The sequence below is a fragment of the Orcinus orca genome, chromosome 11 (genome assembly GCF_937001465.1).
Source record: "Orcinus orca chromosome 11, mOrcOrc1.1, whole genome shotgun sequence".
NCBI classification, from domain to species: domain Eukaryota; kingdom Metazoa; phylum Chordata; class Mammalia; order Artiodactyla; family Delphinidae; genus Orcinus; species Orcinus orca.
The window spans coordinates 80,410,876-80,424,029 of record NC_064569.1 but is presented as its reverse complement, the minus strand read 5'-3'; the positions used below and the strand labels follow the sequence as shown (position 1 = coordinate 80,424,029).

The 13,154-nt window shown below is 37.0% G+C and overlaps 1 protein-coding gene across 14 annotated transcripts in view; it reads right to left on the bottom strand.

The window, feature by feature from the left end:
- APAF1 (apoptotic peptidase activating factor 1) overlaps window positions 1-13,154 on the bottom strand; it is a 92,394-nt gene that overhangs the window by 58,358 nt on the left and 20,882 nt on the right. For 10 of the 14 annotated variants that reach the window (XR_007470096.1, XM_049694281.1, XM_049694284.1 and 7 more), the window contains 8 exons: window positions 12,016-12,199; window positions 9,930-10,042; window positions 9,707-9,838; window positions 7,489-7,727; window positions 6,567-6,734; window positions 5,191-5,322; window positions 1,353-1,466; window positions 723-907 (listed from right to left, as the gene is read on the bottom strand). Coding sequence is in view for 12 of the 14 variants with exons in the window: in XM_049694281.1 (XP_049550238.1) it covers window positions 723-907; window positions 1,353-1,466; window positions 5,191-5,322; window positions 6,567-6,734; window positions 7,489-7,727; window positions 9,707-9,838; window positions 9,930-10,042; window positions 12,016-12,199 (1,267 nt within the window). In the remaining 2 variants the exon portion in view is untranslated. Of the gene's footprint in view, window positions 1-722; window positions 908-1,352; window positions 1,467-5,190; window positions 5,323-6,552; window positions 6,735-7,488; window positions 7,728-8,570; window positions 9,161-9,706; window positions 9,839-9,929; window positions 10,043-12,015; window positions 12,200-13,154 lie in introns of those variants that run through there. The other 4 variants (XM_049694286.1, XM_049694289.1, XR_007470097.1 and 1 more) reach the window with 4 other exon arrangements.

Below are 13,154 nucleotides of genomic sequence, written 5' to 3'. Positions count from 1 at the left end.
TCAAGTCTCAACCTCTCTGTGCCTCAATTTTCTCATTTGTAAAGTAGGACAAATAATACTTACGTTATAAGGTTGTTTTGAAGATAAAATGAACAATGTATGTGAGCATACAGTATATAATAGGCATTAAAAAGATAGCAGTCTTACCCTTTCTTTTACAAATTGATAAGATAAGAACACAACTGAATGGCCTCTTAGGAGCTAGAAGAATCAGGATTCAGTGGAAGTTTAATATGGGCTATATGCAAGGCAAAGTTCTCATCACTTTATATCCAATATCTGATTTAAATCTTCACAAAAACAGCACTTACCTCAAAGGATTGTTATCTCTATTTCACGTATGAGAGAGAAGAGTAACCTGTAACTTGTTCAAAATCACAAAACTCTTAGGTTTTAGAACTGAGTCTCAAACCTAGGTTTGTAGCTTCAAAAACAATGCTCTTTGCTACTATACTGTATTACAGTAAGTGAAGCATTTATATTAATATTTAGGATGACTTGTCAAAAGTCATCTTATAGGCAAGCATCTATTTTTATGGACTCTGAAAATATGTATTTCTCCTATGGTTACTTCTCTAGAACTTTTCAATAAGTAAGAATGCTTATTAAAAGTTTGAGCCCTATCCAAAGTAGTTGTCTTCCTGGAGTGAACTTATTCACTACCTGAAAAATAATGACACAGTTAGTACTGTTCCCTTTGGTTTCTCTCCTAACCTACTTACATCCATTCCACGTAAAGCATTCCGTTATCGACCTCCTGCTTGGCCTTCAGCTTAGCTTGCTGATAAACTTCTGAAGTTTCCAGTTCACAGAGGCCCAGTTGTACAATATTAGGAAATGGCTGTCGTCCAAGAAGATGTCCATTTAAAGATAAAAACTCCTGGAAATTCTCACAGACTGTACCATCCTATGAACAAAATGAAATCTCTTAGAAATGTAACCAGAGCCCAAATCTGACATTTTTTTGTTTCTGTGATTTTGTCACTTTAAAGGCTTAAATATTCTCTATACGAGCTAAAATTAAATAGCCAACCATTAGGTAACAAATACATAGTGATCCTCTTCGGACTTTTAAACATAGGGTAAAAAAAAAAAATCTCATTATCTAAGTGCTACCTTCTTAACACATTCCCTTTCCTAAAAAAAACACTGAACACTTTACTTCCCCAGCTTTCAAACCTCAATCCTATCCACAGCAGGAGAGGAAGCAAAATAATTAGAATAATCAAAGATTAAGTAAGGAAATTATCACTCTTCACCTCTGCTATTTTGTTCATCCTCACTATTAAACCTAGAATTAAATGTCAAAATGAGATGTCCTTTAAGGACTTATTTTTCATAATAATATATACCTTTTCATCCAACATATGCCTGTATTCCACAAATTCATGAATCAGATGAGCAGGGCCTACGAGCTCCGTTTTTGCTTTAATCCAATCCAGGGAAAACATTAAAGCACACAGTTCCTTAAAAAAAAAAAAAGATCAGAAGCACTGTTAAAGAGATCAAAGAATTTTAAATCTACCATCGTTATCCTAACACTAATGAGAGAAACTTAGCAGATGCCTAGAATTTAAGGACAAAAAGGAACATATCATTAATAGTTCCAAAGAAACAAAAAATGGACCTCACACCTTAATTCAAAATAAATTTCAGATGGATTTTTCAGACTTAAATATAAAATAGAAACTTCAAAAAATACTAGAAGAGGGCTGCCCTGGTGGCGCAATGGTTAAGAATCCACCTGCCAATGCAGGGGACACAGGTTTGAGCCCTGGTCCAGGAAGATCCCACATGCTGCAGAACAACTAAGCCCATGCGCCACAACTACTGAGCCTGCGCTCTAGAGCCCGCAAGCCACAACTACTGAAGCCCACGCGCCTAGAGCCTGTGCTCCCAACAAGAGAAGCCACCGCAATGCGAAGCCCACGCACCACAACGAAGAGTAGCCCCCGCTTGCCGCAACTAGAGAAAGCCCTCATACAGCAAGGAAGACCCAAAAAAAAGCAGCCAAAAATAAAATAAATAAATTTAATTTAATTTTTAAAAAATACTAGAAGATACAAATATTTACTATTTTTGTAACCCTGGGGTTAAGGAAATTTTTATAAACATGACCCCAAAGCAAAATACCGAAAAGAAAAATAGTGGTGCATTTAACTACATAAAAACTCAAATGTTCAATATAGTAAAAAACAATATAAATAAAATTTAAGACAAAAAATAAACCAGGAAAAAAATTTATTTACAAATATATGATAGATGAAGGCTAAATATTTTTATAAAAAATTCTAATAAAAGAGTAAGAAACAGATAAACACTCCAATAGAAAAACAGGCAAAGGCAATCAATGGATGAGAGCCAATTCACAAAATAAAAAGCACAAATAGCCAAAAATCTCACCAGTAATCAAAGAGAAACAACGAAGATTTACTACCTTTTAACATCAGATTTCTAAAGACTAAAAGGAATGATAAAAATGTTAGCTAGAATCAGAGGAAATGAACACCCTCATACACTGCTGGTAGTGATGTAAATCAGAGCACCCTTCTAGAGGACAGTTTAGCAATCTGTATTAAAATTCAAACTGTACACATCATTGACCCAGAATTACACTTATGTGCCCTAAAAAAATAAGTCAGACAAGTGTGCTTAAGCAATCTGACCATCCACCAACCAACTGACCAATCATAATGTACCTATACAATTAAATAGTATGCAGCTTTAAAAATTATGTCAATCTATTATATATAAACTGACATAGAAAGATAACCCTGAACTACAATTAAGTAGGAAAAACAAGATATAAGACTACATTTCTATCATGATCCCATTCTGGTTTTAAAGAACAGGTGTGTGTATCTGAGCAGCAAAATGATCTGGAAAACTACACATAAAAGCATTAGCGGGCTTCCCTGGTGGCGCAGTGGTTGAGAGTCCACCTGCCGATGCAGGGGACACGGGTTTGTGCCCTGGTCTGAGAAGATCCCACATGCCGCGGAGTGGCTGGGCCTGTGAGCCATGGCCGCTGAGCCTGCATGTCCGGAGCCTGTGCTCCACGACAGGAGAGGCCACAACAGTGAGAGGCCCGCGTGCCAAAAAAAAAAAAAAAAGCATTAGCAATGGTTGTGATCTTCATTTTCTTCACTTAGTTTTTTCCTCAATTTTTCCAATGAAAGTAAACTATTGTCTTTAAAAATCAGGAAAAAAAAAGGTTAAAAAAAATGAAAGGAACTGAATCCTGTCACACTACCATACATATCAAAAGTTTTTAAAAGATGCATTGACCCAATAATTCCACTTCAAGAAATTTCCAAAGGAAATAATACAGGTGTGAAGACAAACAAGAATTTCATTACAGCATCATAAGAGTAAAAAAAAAAAAAATGAAAACAACTTAAGTGTTCAACAATTAAAGTTCAGCTAAGTCAATCAGAGCACAGATATTTATTGGAATACTGTCATTCCAATGTAGATTATTAAACGTAAACTGTATGTAACCAAGAGATTAAAGTACATAAGACTGAAAAATTATTCAAAGTATATATGGGTTTTTTTTAACATCCTTATTGGAGTATAATTGCTTTACAATGGTGTATTTCTGCTTTACAACAAAGTCAATCAGCTATACATATGCATATATCCCCATATCTCTTCCCACTTGCGTCTCTCTCCCTCCCACCCTCCCTATCCCACCCAAGTGGTCACAAAGCACAGAGCTGATTTCCCTGTGCTATGCGGCTGCTTCCCACTAGCTATCTATTTTGCATTTGGTAGTATATATATGCCCATGCCACTCTCTCACTTTGTCCCAGCTTACCCTTCCCCCTCCCCGTGTCCTCAAGTCCATTCTCTAGTAGGTCTGCATCTTTATTCCCATCTTGCCCCTAGGTTCTTCATGACCTTTTTTTTTTTTTAGATTCCATATATATGTGTTAGTATACGGTATTTGTTTTTCTCTTTCTGACTTACTTCACTCTGTATGACAGACTCTAGGTCTGTCCACCTCACTAAAAATAACTCAATTTTGTTTCTTTTTATGGCTGAGTAATATTCCATTGTATATATGTGCCACATCTTCTTTATCCAGTCATCTGTCGATGGACACTTAGGTTGCTTCCATGTCCTGGCTATTGTAAATAGAACTGCAATGAATATTGTGGTACATGACTCTTTTTGAATTATGGTTTTCTCAGGGTATATGCCCAGTAGTGGGATTGCTGGGTCGTATGGTAGTTCTATTTTTAGTTTTTTAAGGAACCTCCATACTGTTCTCCATAGTGGCTGTATCAATTTACATTCCCACCAGCAGTGCAAGAGGGTTCCCTTTTCTCAAAGTATATACAGTTTTCTAAAATGTTAACATTGTGAGTAGTTAATTGGTAGTCATAACTTCAAATATCTATGTGCTGATGATTCCCAAATTTTATCTTTAGTCCATAGTTTTCCCCAGAAATCCAGATTCATATATCCAACTATATGCTAAATATATCCAGTCAGATGTCTTAATGTGTACACCAGACTTAATATATTCCAAATGAGTTCCTAACCTTCCCTTCACTCCTGGTAAAATACTTGTTTGACCCACAGCTATCCCAAACTCAGTTCATGGCAACTCCAATCTTTGAACTGCACAAGCTTGGAGTCATCTTTGACTCTTCTCTTTTTCTTACAATGTACATCAAATCCATCAGCAAATCATGATGACTCAATGCCAAATCATCACTTCCTTTCTCCTTGCACACTTTTTTCTTCTTCTGAGCACTTACTACCCCACTAACATATGATAAATTTATCTGTCCCGTGTCAATCTCCCCCCAGAATGTAAGCTCAATGAGAGCAGGGACTTTGTGCCTGTGGTATATCCTTCATAATGAAGAACACCATCAGTACACAACAGGCACTCCATAAATACTTGCTGAATGAATGAATATACTTTCCCACTCTCCATTTCCTCTCAGAACTTAAAAACAAATCCATATTGTCCACAAAGGATAGCTACTGGTATGAAGAGACTGAATTTTTAGGTGGTTCATTTACTGCAGTTACTAAGGTACCTGCAGGTAAAAACAGTAACAAAATTACTTACACAGGTTATAACCCTATTTTTACTAATAAAAGAAAATTCTAAACATGGGACAAAATAAAAGTGAGATAAAAGAAAATAGTTTTTTAAATGAGTAATCTTACTTTGTGCATTTTAGCACTAGCCATGTGATAGGCCAGAAAATTGTACCAATACATGCAGTCCTCCTGATCCGGTGAAAGACAATGTAGCCAGAAATGTCTCTGGAACTGAGTGATTAGTTTCTTGTGTAGATCCTGAAACCCAAATGAAACATTTCAGAGGACAGAAACAATTTCATAACCTAAGCATCACAGAAACTCCAGCTTCCAAAGCTATTTAAGAATGTACAGAGAATCTCCCCACAAGATACTTATTAACTACAAAAGAAAAAAACAGTAACTTTACAGTTGAGAAACTTTAACCAAGTAATCAATGTTAATATCACTGATTAGACGTGTCAACACCCTGATATGATGCACTGAGAAGGACACAACAGCACTTCTGTGGTCTTATTGCCAAAAATATATAACCTTACTCTAGTCAAGAGAAAACATCAGACAAACCCAAACTAAGAGGGGCTTCCCTGGTGGTGCAGTGGTTGGGAGTCCACCTGCCGATGCAGGGGACATGGGTTCGTGCCCCGGTCCGGGAAGATCCCACACACCACGGAGCAGCTGGGCCCGTGAGCCATGGCTGCTGAGCCTGCGCGTCCGGAGCCTGTGCTCCACAACGGGAGAGGCCACAACAGTGAGAGGCCCACGTACCGCAAAAAATAATAATAATAAAAAATAAAAGAATCTGCCTGACAATGCAGGGGACATGGGTTCAAGCCCTGGTCTGGGAAGGTCCCACATGCTGCAGAGCAACAAACCCCATGCGCCATAACTACTGACCCTGAGCTCTAGAGCCCACGGGCCACAACTACTGAAACTCACGTGCCTAGAGCCTGTGCTCCACAACAAGAGAAGCCACTGCAATGGGAAGCCCATGCACCACAACAAAGAGTAGCCCCCCTCTCCACAACTAGAGAAAGCCCCTGCGCAGCAATGAAGACCCAAAACAGCCAAAAATAAATTAATTAATTTTAAAAAAAAAAAACAAACTAAGGGACACTGTGCAAAATAACTAGTGAGTACTCTTCAAAAGTGATCATGAAAGAAAGAAAATCAAGGAATTTTCCTAGATTTGAGGAAACTAAGGAAACATGATGATATTATGCAATATAGAATACAGAATTGGATCTGAACCACAAAACAGGACATTAGTGGGAAAGCTGGCAAAATTCAAATAAAGTCTGTGTATTAGTTAACAGTATTGTATCAATGTTAATTTTCTGGCTCTCATAACTGTATTATAGTTATGTAAGATGTTAACATTGGGGGAAGCTAGATGAAAGTATATGCATAGAAACTGTATTATTTTGCAACTTTTCTATAAGTCTAAAATTATTTCAAAATTAAAAGTTAAAAAAAAAAAGAACGTACAGAGATGCAAGTACCTGAAGCTGGCTGTGATTCTTCTGTGTGAGGAAATCTACTTGAAGATCATGTAAATAATAAAGAAATGATTTTCCATTTCGATCACAGAACAAGAGAGACTTATTAACAAACTCCTGCAGTATGTCTTCAACTTCTTCAGTTTCCATATCCCAGAGGATACACAACACCTAGGAATCATTTTAAACATTTAATGTGCCATAATGTACAATGACCAGGATTGCACACAGGAGGTTAACAGACAAAAAATCATGTGTTAGGGCTTCCCTGGTGGCACAGTGGTTAAGAATCCGCCTGCCAATGCAGGGGACACAGGTTCGAGCCCTGGTCTGGGAAGAACCCACATGCCCCAGAGCAACTAAGCCCATGCGCCACAACTACTGAGCCTGCGCTCTAGAGCCCATGAGCCACAACTACTGAGCCTGCGCACCTAGAGCCCGTGCTCCAAAACAAGAGAAGCCACCACAATGAGAAGCCCGCACACCGCAACAAAGCATAGCCCCCACTCACCGCAACTAGACAAAGCCCACGCAAAGCAACGAAGACCCAACACAGCCAAAAATAAATAAAAGAAATAATTTTTTTAATTGTATTAAAAACATCATGTATTAAAGCCCTGAATAATATCTCCATTTCATAAGAAGCTCAAATACTCATCAAGATAGAAAAGAAAAAGAGTTCTAAAGAAGTCATATGCTTCTCCAGGTTCACGAGAACCACTGAGAACTAGGTAACTCATCTGAGTTCAACATCAAAGCCCATGATGGAAACTAAGAACAGTGGGATTTCTACACCCTCCAGTCCACCACCCTCAGGTACACAGGTTTTATCCTCCCAATATCCTCTGTAACAATATCCTCAGGAGTAAACCAAAGGTTATATGCCACAATACCCAATGATAAAGATTGTTGGTCCTTCTATTACCTTCGTAGGCACCTTAACATCTTTCTGAAGGATGGAAAGATCTGTGTAATAATCTTTGATGTCTTCTCTGAGCATTTCAACACTTATAGACATGGCTTCATCCAAAGCCTCATAATCATAAGATGAAGATTTCTTTATCTTCTTAAATTGCTTATTCTGAAGTTGTCTGAGGTAGTACTCCCAGCGGTTGGGAAAATCTCGTAAAAGTGCACCAATTAAAGACACTACAAGAGGTGAACCTAAAAAATAAAAAAAGTCAGTGTTATTACGGTATCATTTCCAAATTACCACTAAGAATCAATTTATCCTCAAGAAAGAATTTCTGCCACATGCTATCCAAAGCTTTAAAATATTTATTATAACTCTTGCATTCACTTCAGGTACTTATTCTAAAGAAGTCATTAGAAATAAGAAATATTTCACTTAAGGATATTCATTACAGTATTTAAAATAGTGAAAAATCTTTAACAGGGAAATGACTGAATAAAGTATATCACAATATTATGCCACTGGTAAATTTTCAAAAGATATTTAATAGGGCTTCCCTGGTGGCGCAGTGGTTGAGAGTCCGCCTGCCGATGCAGGGGACACAGGTTCGTGCCCTTGTCCGGGAAGATCCCACATGCCGCGGACCAGCTAGGCCCGTGAGCCATGGCTGCTGAGCCTGCGCGTCCGGAGCCTGTGCTCCGCAATGGGAGAGGCCACAACAGTGAGAGGCCCGCGTACCGCAAAAAAAAAAAAACAAAAACAAAACAAAAGATATTTAATAACATGGGAAAATGCTCAAGATTTGCTATTAAAAAGGGTAAGATTGAAAATTATATATACCATTATAATCTCAGTATTTTTTTCAAGGTTTTATATGTCCTGAAAGACTAGGAGAAATACTCTCATGATGCTAATAATTATCAGATTATGGATAATTTCTATTTTTTCTTTTTAAGTGTTTCAAAATGCACATGCATCACCTTCATAATGAATACAAATCAAGTATTTTTTCCTAAGGTTGAGATACTTTTTAAAAGTCAATTAACTCAAAAACAAGTTTGATGGAAGAAAGAAAAACAAGAAACTATTTCCAAGCATTAACAATGATGGAAAAAATAATCTTAAGAGCTGATAGATTTGACTATATAAAATTTTAAATTTCTGTGTGTCAAAAAAATACTACAAATGAAATTAAAAGGCAGACACAACTAGAAGAAAAACAGTTGGAAAAAATATGACAAAAGGTTAATAGTTTCCATAGTTAGAGTGTCAAAAAATCAATGAAAAATACTTATATCACAAAAGTGAGTCAAGGATAATTTTTTTTAAAATAAATTTATTTATTTATTTTTGGCTGCACTGGGTCTTCATTGCTGCACACAGGCTTTTCTCTAGTTGCTTCGAGCGGGGGCTACTCTTCGTTGTGGTGCACAGGCTTCTCATTGCGGTGGCTTCTCTTGTTGTGGAGCACAGGATCTAGGGGCACGGGCTTCAATAGTTGTGGCACACAGGCTCAGTAATTGTGGCTCGCAGGCTATAGAGCGCAGGCTCAGTAGTTGTGGCGCACGGGCTTAGTTGCTCCACAGCATGTGGAATCTTCCCACACCAGGGTTCGAACCCGTGTTCCCTGCATTGGCAGGTGGATTCTGAACTACTGCGCCACCAGGGAAGTCCAGGATAATTTCTTAAAATGCAATATTCAATAAAAAAAGTTTAACTTCACTATTTAAAAATGCAAATTAAGAAGACAGCACCAGTTTTTACTTATCAAATTAGAACATTATTTTTATAAAATCCCAACCAGGGAATTCCCTGGCAGTCCAGTGGTTAGGACTCCACGCTTTCATTGTGGTGGCCCAAATTCAATCCCTGGTCAGGGAACTAAGATCCCAAAAGCCACGTAGCACAGCCAAAAAATAAAATCCCAACCAAAAAAATTTTAAACTGTGACTCTCACTACATTTTTTATTCTTTGACAACAGAGGTCATGTCTTCATCTTACCCCTTTCATAACATATTGTGGGTGTTTGTTAAATATTATTTTAACTAAAGAATGAATACCAAAATATCACTATCCATGTAGGGTATCAGAGAAGAACCTAAAATACTAAATATTCTAGTAAAGTTTTTGGATGTTCACGTGTTAAACTGTTATGTTCATTAGCTTAACTTACAAAAGGGTAAATTAATATCTCTATAACCCCCTCATACACAAAATAAATAACTATACCTTTACATTCTTTTATAATACTGTGAGCTTGTTCTGGCAAATCTGCTTTCTTCATATTAACAAAAAGGGATAAAATTTCAAGTCCTTTTTCTTTTCCTAAACCACTCTCCACAGGGACTACATATTTAGGACCTGTGAAATCACAAGACATAGTAAGCAATTTGGTATGCCACATATTTAAATGTAACTGAATTATTATAAAAAGCAAATTAATAATCCTTACCCATTACTGAATCTGTAACGCTCTTGTCTCTGGTTGTAAGAAGAATCTGACACTGATTGTCAAAAGCTTTTAACACCCAAGGATCCCAAACATCATCCAAAATCAACAGAGACCTTAATAAGAAAAAACTGTATTGAGTCACTAATGACATTTATTTTAAACTTCCTTTAAAAAAAAGAGAATGCCACCAGTGTTTTCTTAAAATTTACAAAATTAAAAAAAAAATAGATGTCCATTTCATGGTTCTTTCTCTTTTCTTTCGTATCCCTTTCACAATATATCAATAAGGAAAAGAAAATTAGAGACTTTCCCTTCCTTCTACCCCAAATTACTGCATATTAAAGTTAAAGGACTTATAAAAAGAGAACTGTGTATACTTTATTATAAGTATTAGAAATAAGCCTCCTCGTGCCTAAAAAGAACTAGCCAAGTAATGAGATTTTTCCAATTCAGTCTTTAAGCACCCAAACCAAGCAAGAACTGGGCTTAGGTTAGCATTAGAAAGCATCACAGAACAATGACAATATTTGACCATTTTACCTACAAAACTAGCAATTTCATATGTCCCAACCTAATTGAATGCACCAGCAAATATTACTTTTCACTTGGTACACTAGTGGGCTTTTTTTCCATCCAAGAAATCAATTTGTTTACGCATAATGACAAAGAATCTGTGTGCTAATTCCTAATCAGCCCCTCCAAAAAACTTTTTTAAACTTGTCAGAACAGATGGAGAAAATAATACAACTAAAACCTGACAGTATAATTATACACTAGCGTTATTATCTGAATGGCACACTACTTCTGTACACTACAAAAAAAGACTCTAGGAATATACACAGGCTGGAAAATTACAAAAACATAAACCAAAATGATGCTGAGAGAGAAACAAAATGACTTTATATGCCATGATCTGATACATCTGAGAGTGGTTACAATATTTTCCTACACAGGAAGCATTTTTATTTTTGCAAAGAAAGTAGAACTAAGGAGAAGTTACTGATCAAGAAAAGAGGAAGTGGCTAGTGGTCTCAATCCCATTTCTCCAGGAAAATGGATACTAGTGACTATCAAGGGGAGGGGGAGATAACAGAGGGATCTGGAAGAGAAAGAAGCCAGAGAGAAGGGAGCTTGCCCTCCGTAATGAGTATCCATCATAATCACTAGGAGGCTTTTTCCCAAAATTATTCCTCTCACCCAATATTCTGATATGAATCCCCTTACCAATTTGGGGAAGCACTACCATAATCAGCCACTACTACACATGAAAGTATACAGCATCATCAGGTGCACGGGGGCAATAAAAAAAAATTCAGAGCCATTACCTAATTCTCACCCAATTTACTGTTATACTCGCAAGGAATGCTTTATTAATCTTTGTACTTGTAGCACTTGACCCAGAACCTGGCACGACACTCAATGTTGGTTAAATGAACAAATAAAATAGCTGTTAGGTGGCAGAAATCAAATTGTTGACTAAATCCCTTAACTCTTAACAAAGATAGCAACTAAGCTGCTGCCTCCCTTTGGCTAATGAAAACTGTGATATAGCTGACAACAGTGCCTGGCACATAATTATAATGGCATTTATTTAATAAATTAATTAATTATTGAAATAAACAAAACAAACTCTTAAAGTACTTGGAAGTAGAAGAGTTACGTGTATACCCAAAAAGTAAGAGAACACAGCAGAAGGGTCCCTTTAAATAAATAATCCTTCCTGACTCAGTCTTTTACAAGTTGCCTGCATGCATTTATTCTGTCTCTTGTTCTGTGTTAATCTATTAGAAATAATGTATTCAAGGTAAAAAGTCTGCATCTTTTAACAAAAACCATTCACCAACTCACCTACTTAAGAAATATTTCTTGAGAGCCTACAATGGCACACAAGAGAGAATTGGCATGTACAATGCAAAGGTCAGTGGCAGACACTTTTTTTTAATACAAGAGAGAGGAAGAGCAGGAAGGCAATGGTTCTTTCTTAGACCCTCTACCCAACAGCAAGAAAAGGCTATGATGTTCTCAAGATGTCAGTAGTTAAGTCTCACTGGGACTTCATACACCAAATAAGTATAACCATCTGTACCTTGGATGTTTGCGCAGCATCAGAATGCGGAGACGGTCTTTAGCTTCTTCAATATTAAGTGGAAGCCTCTGGGAGAAATTCTCATCCTGATCCAACCGTGTGCAAAGATTCTGCAGTTTCATCAGAAGCCCAGATTTGTCTTGTTTCCCAACTGAAACCCAATGCACACCCCCTGGGAAACAAACTGGTGAGGAAAAGAATAAATTTAAGGCCTTTGAACAGCTGCCCTCCTTTGAAAGAGGAGGAAAGATTTGTTCCAATCTTCAATCTCATCACATCTTCAAACTTCTCTTGATTCAGAGTATATATGTTGCTTGTAGGGTTATTATTGAGCTTTATAGCCCAAATCTAAGAAAAGTTGCAGATGTGAAGAAACTGAAGTATGGAGTTAATCTGCTGCTTATCAGTAAAATCTTACCAAACAAAATTTCACAATCTTTATCTTATGTCATCAATGATCACTGTATAACAGTTTCTCAACGTAAGCACTCTGCACATTTGGGGCCAGATAATTTTTTGTTGTGAGGGACTGTCCTGTGCATTATAGGATATTTAACAGCCTCCCTGGCCTCTATCCACTAGATGCTAGTAGCATTTTCCCTCCCCAGTTACGACAACCAAAAATGTCTCTAAACTCTGTCACATGTCCCCTGAGGGGCTAAATCACCTCTGAGAACCACTCATGTCCAGGAACACATAAGTCACTCATTATGGTTCCCATACACTGACTTAAAAGTAAGAAGTTAGGTTCAAGTCTGGCTCTACTGCTTATTAGCTATTGTATCTTTAGCAAATAACCTGTCTCATTTATTATACCAGAATAAGACTGTTTACCCCCACCTATTTCAGGGTTACTGTGAGAAATTAATAATATAAAATATGTGGTTTTGCTATGCTAAATGTAAAGGGTTATAACCGACAGGATTATTAGTGATATGGATCTGAGAGCACCTTACAAATATTAAGCTTTGAACTAGTAAGCATTATATAACAACAGACATTATTATTACTGTTACTGTCAACTTTCATCATCATTTTTGTTAATCAAGCCACAGCATATAGCATATCTTAAAATACACATTTTTACATACATATTATCGGAACCAAAAATCTTAAGCTTTCATAGACTATACGTAATC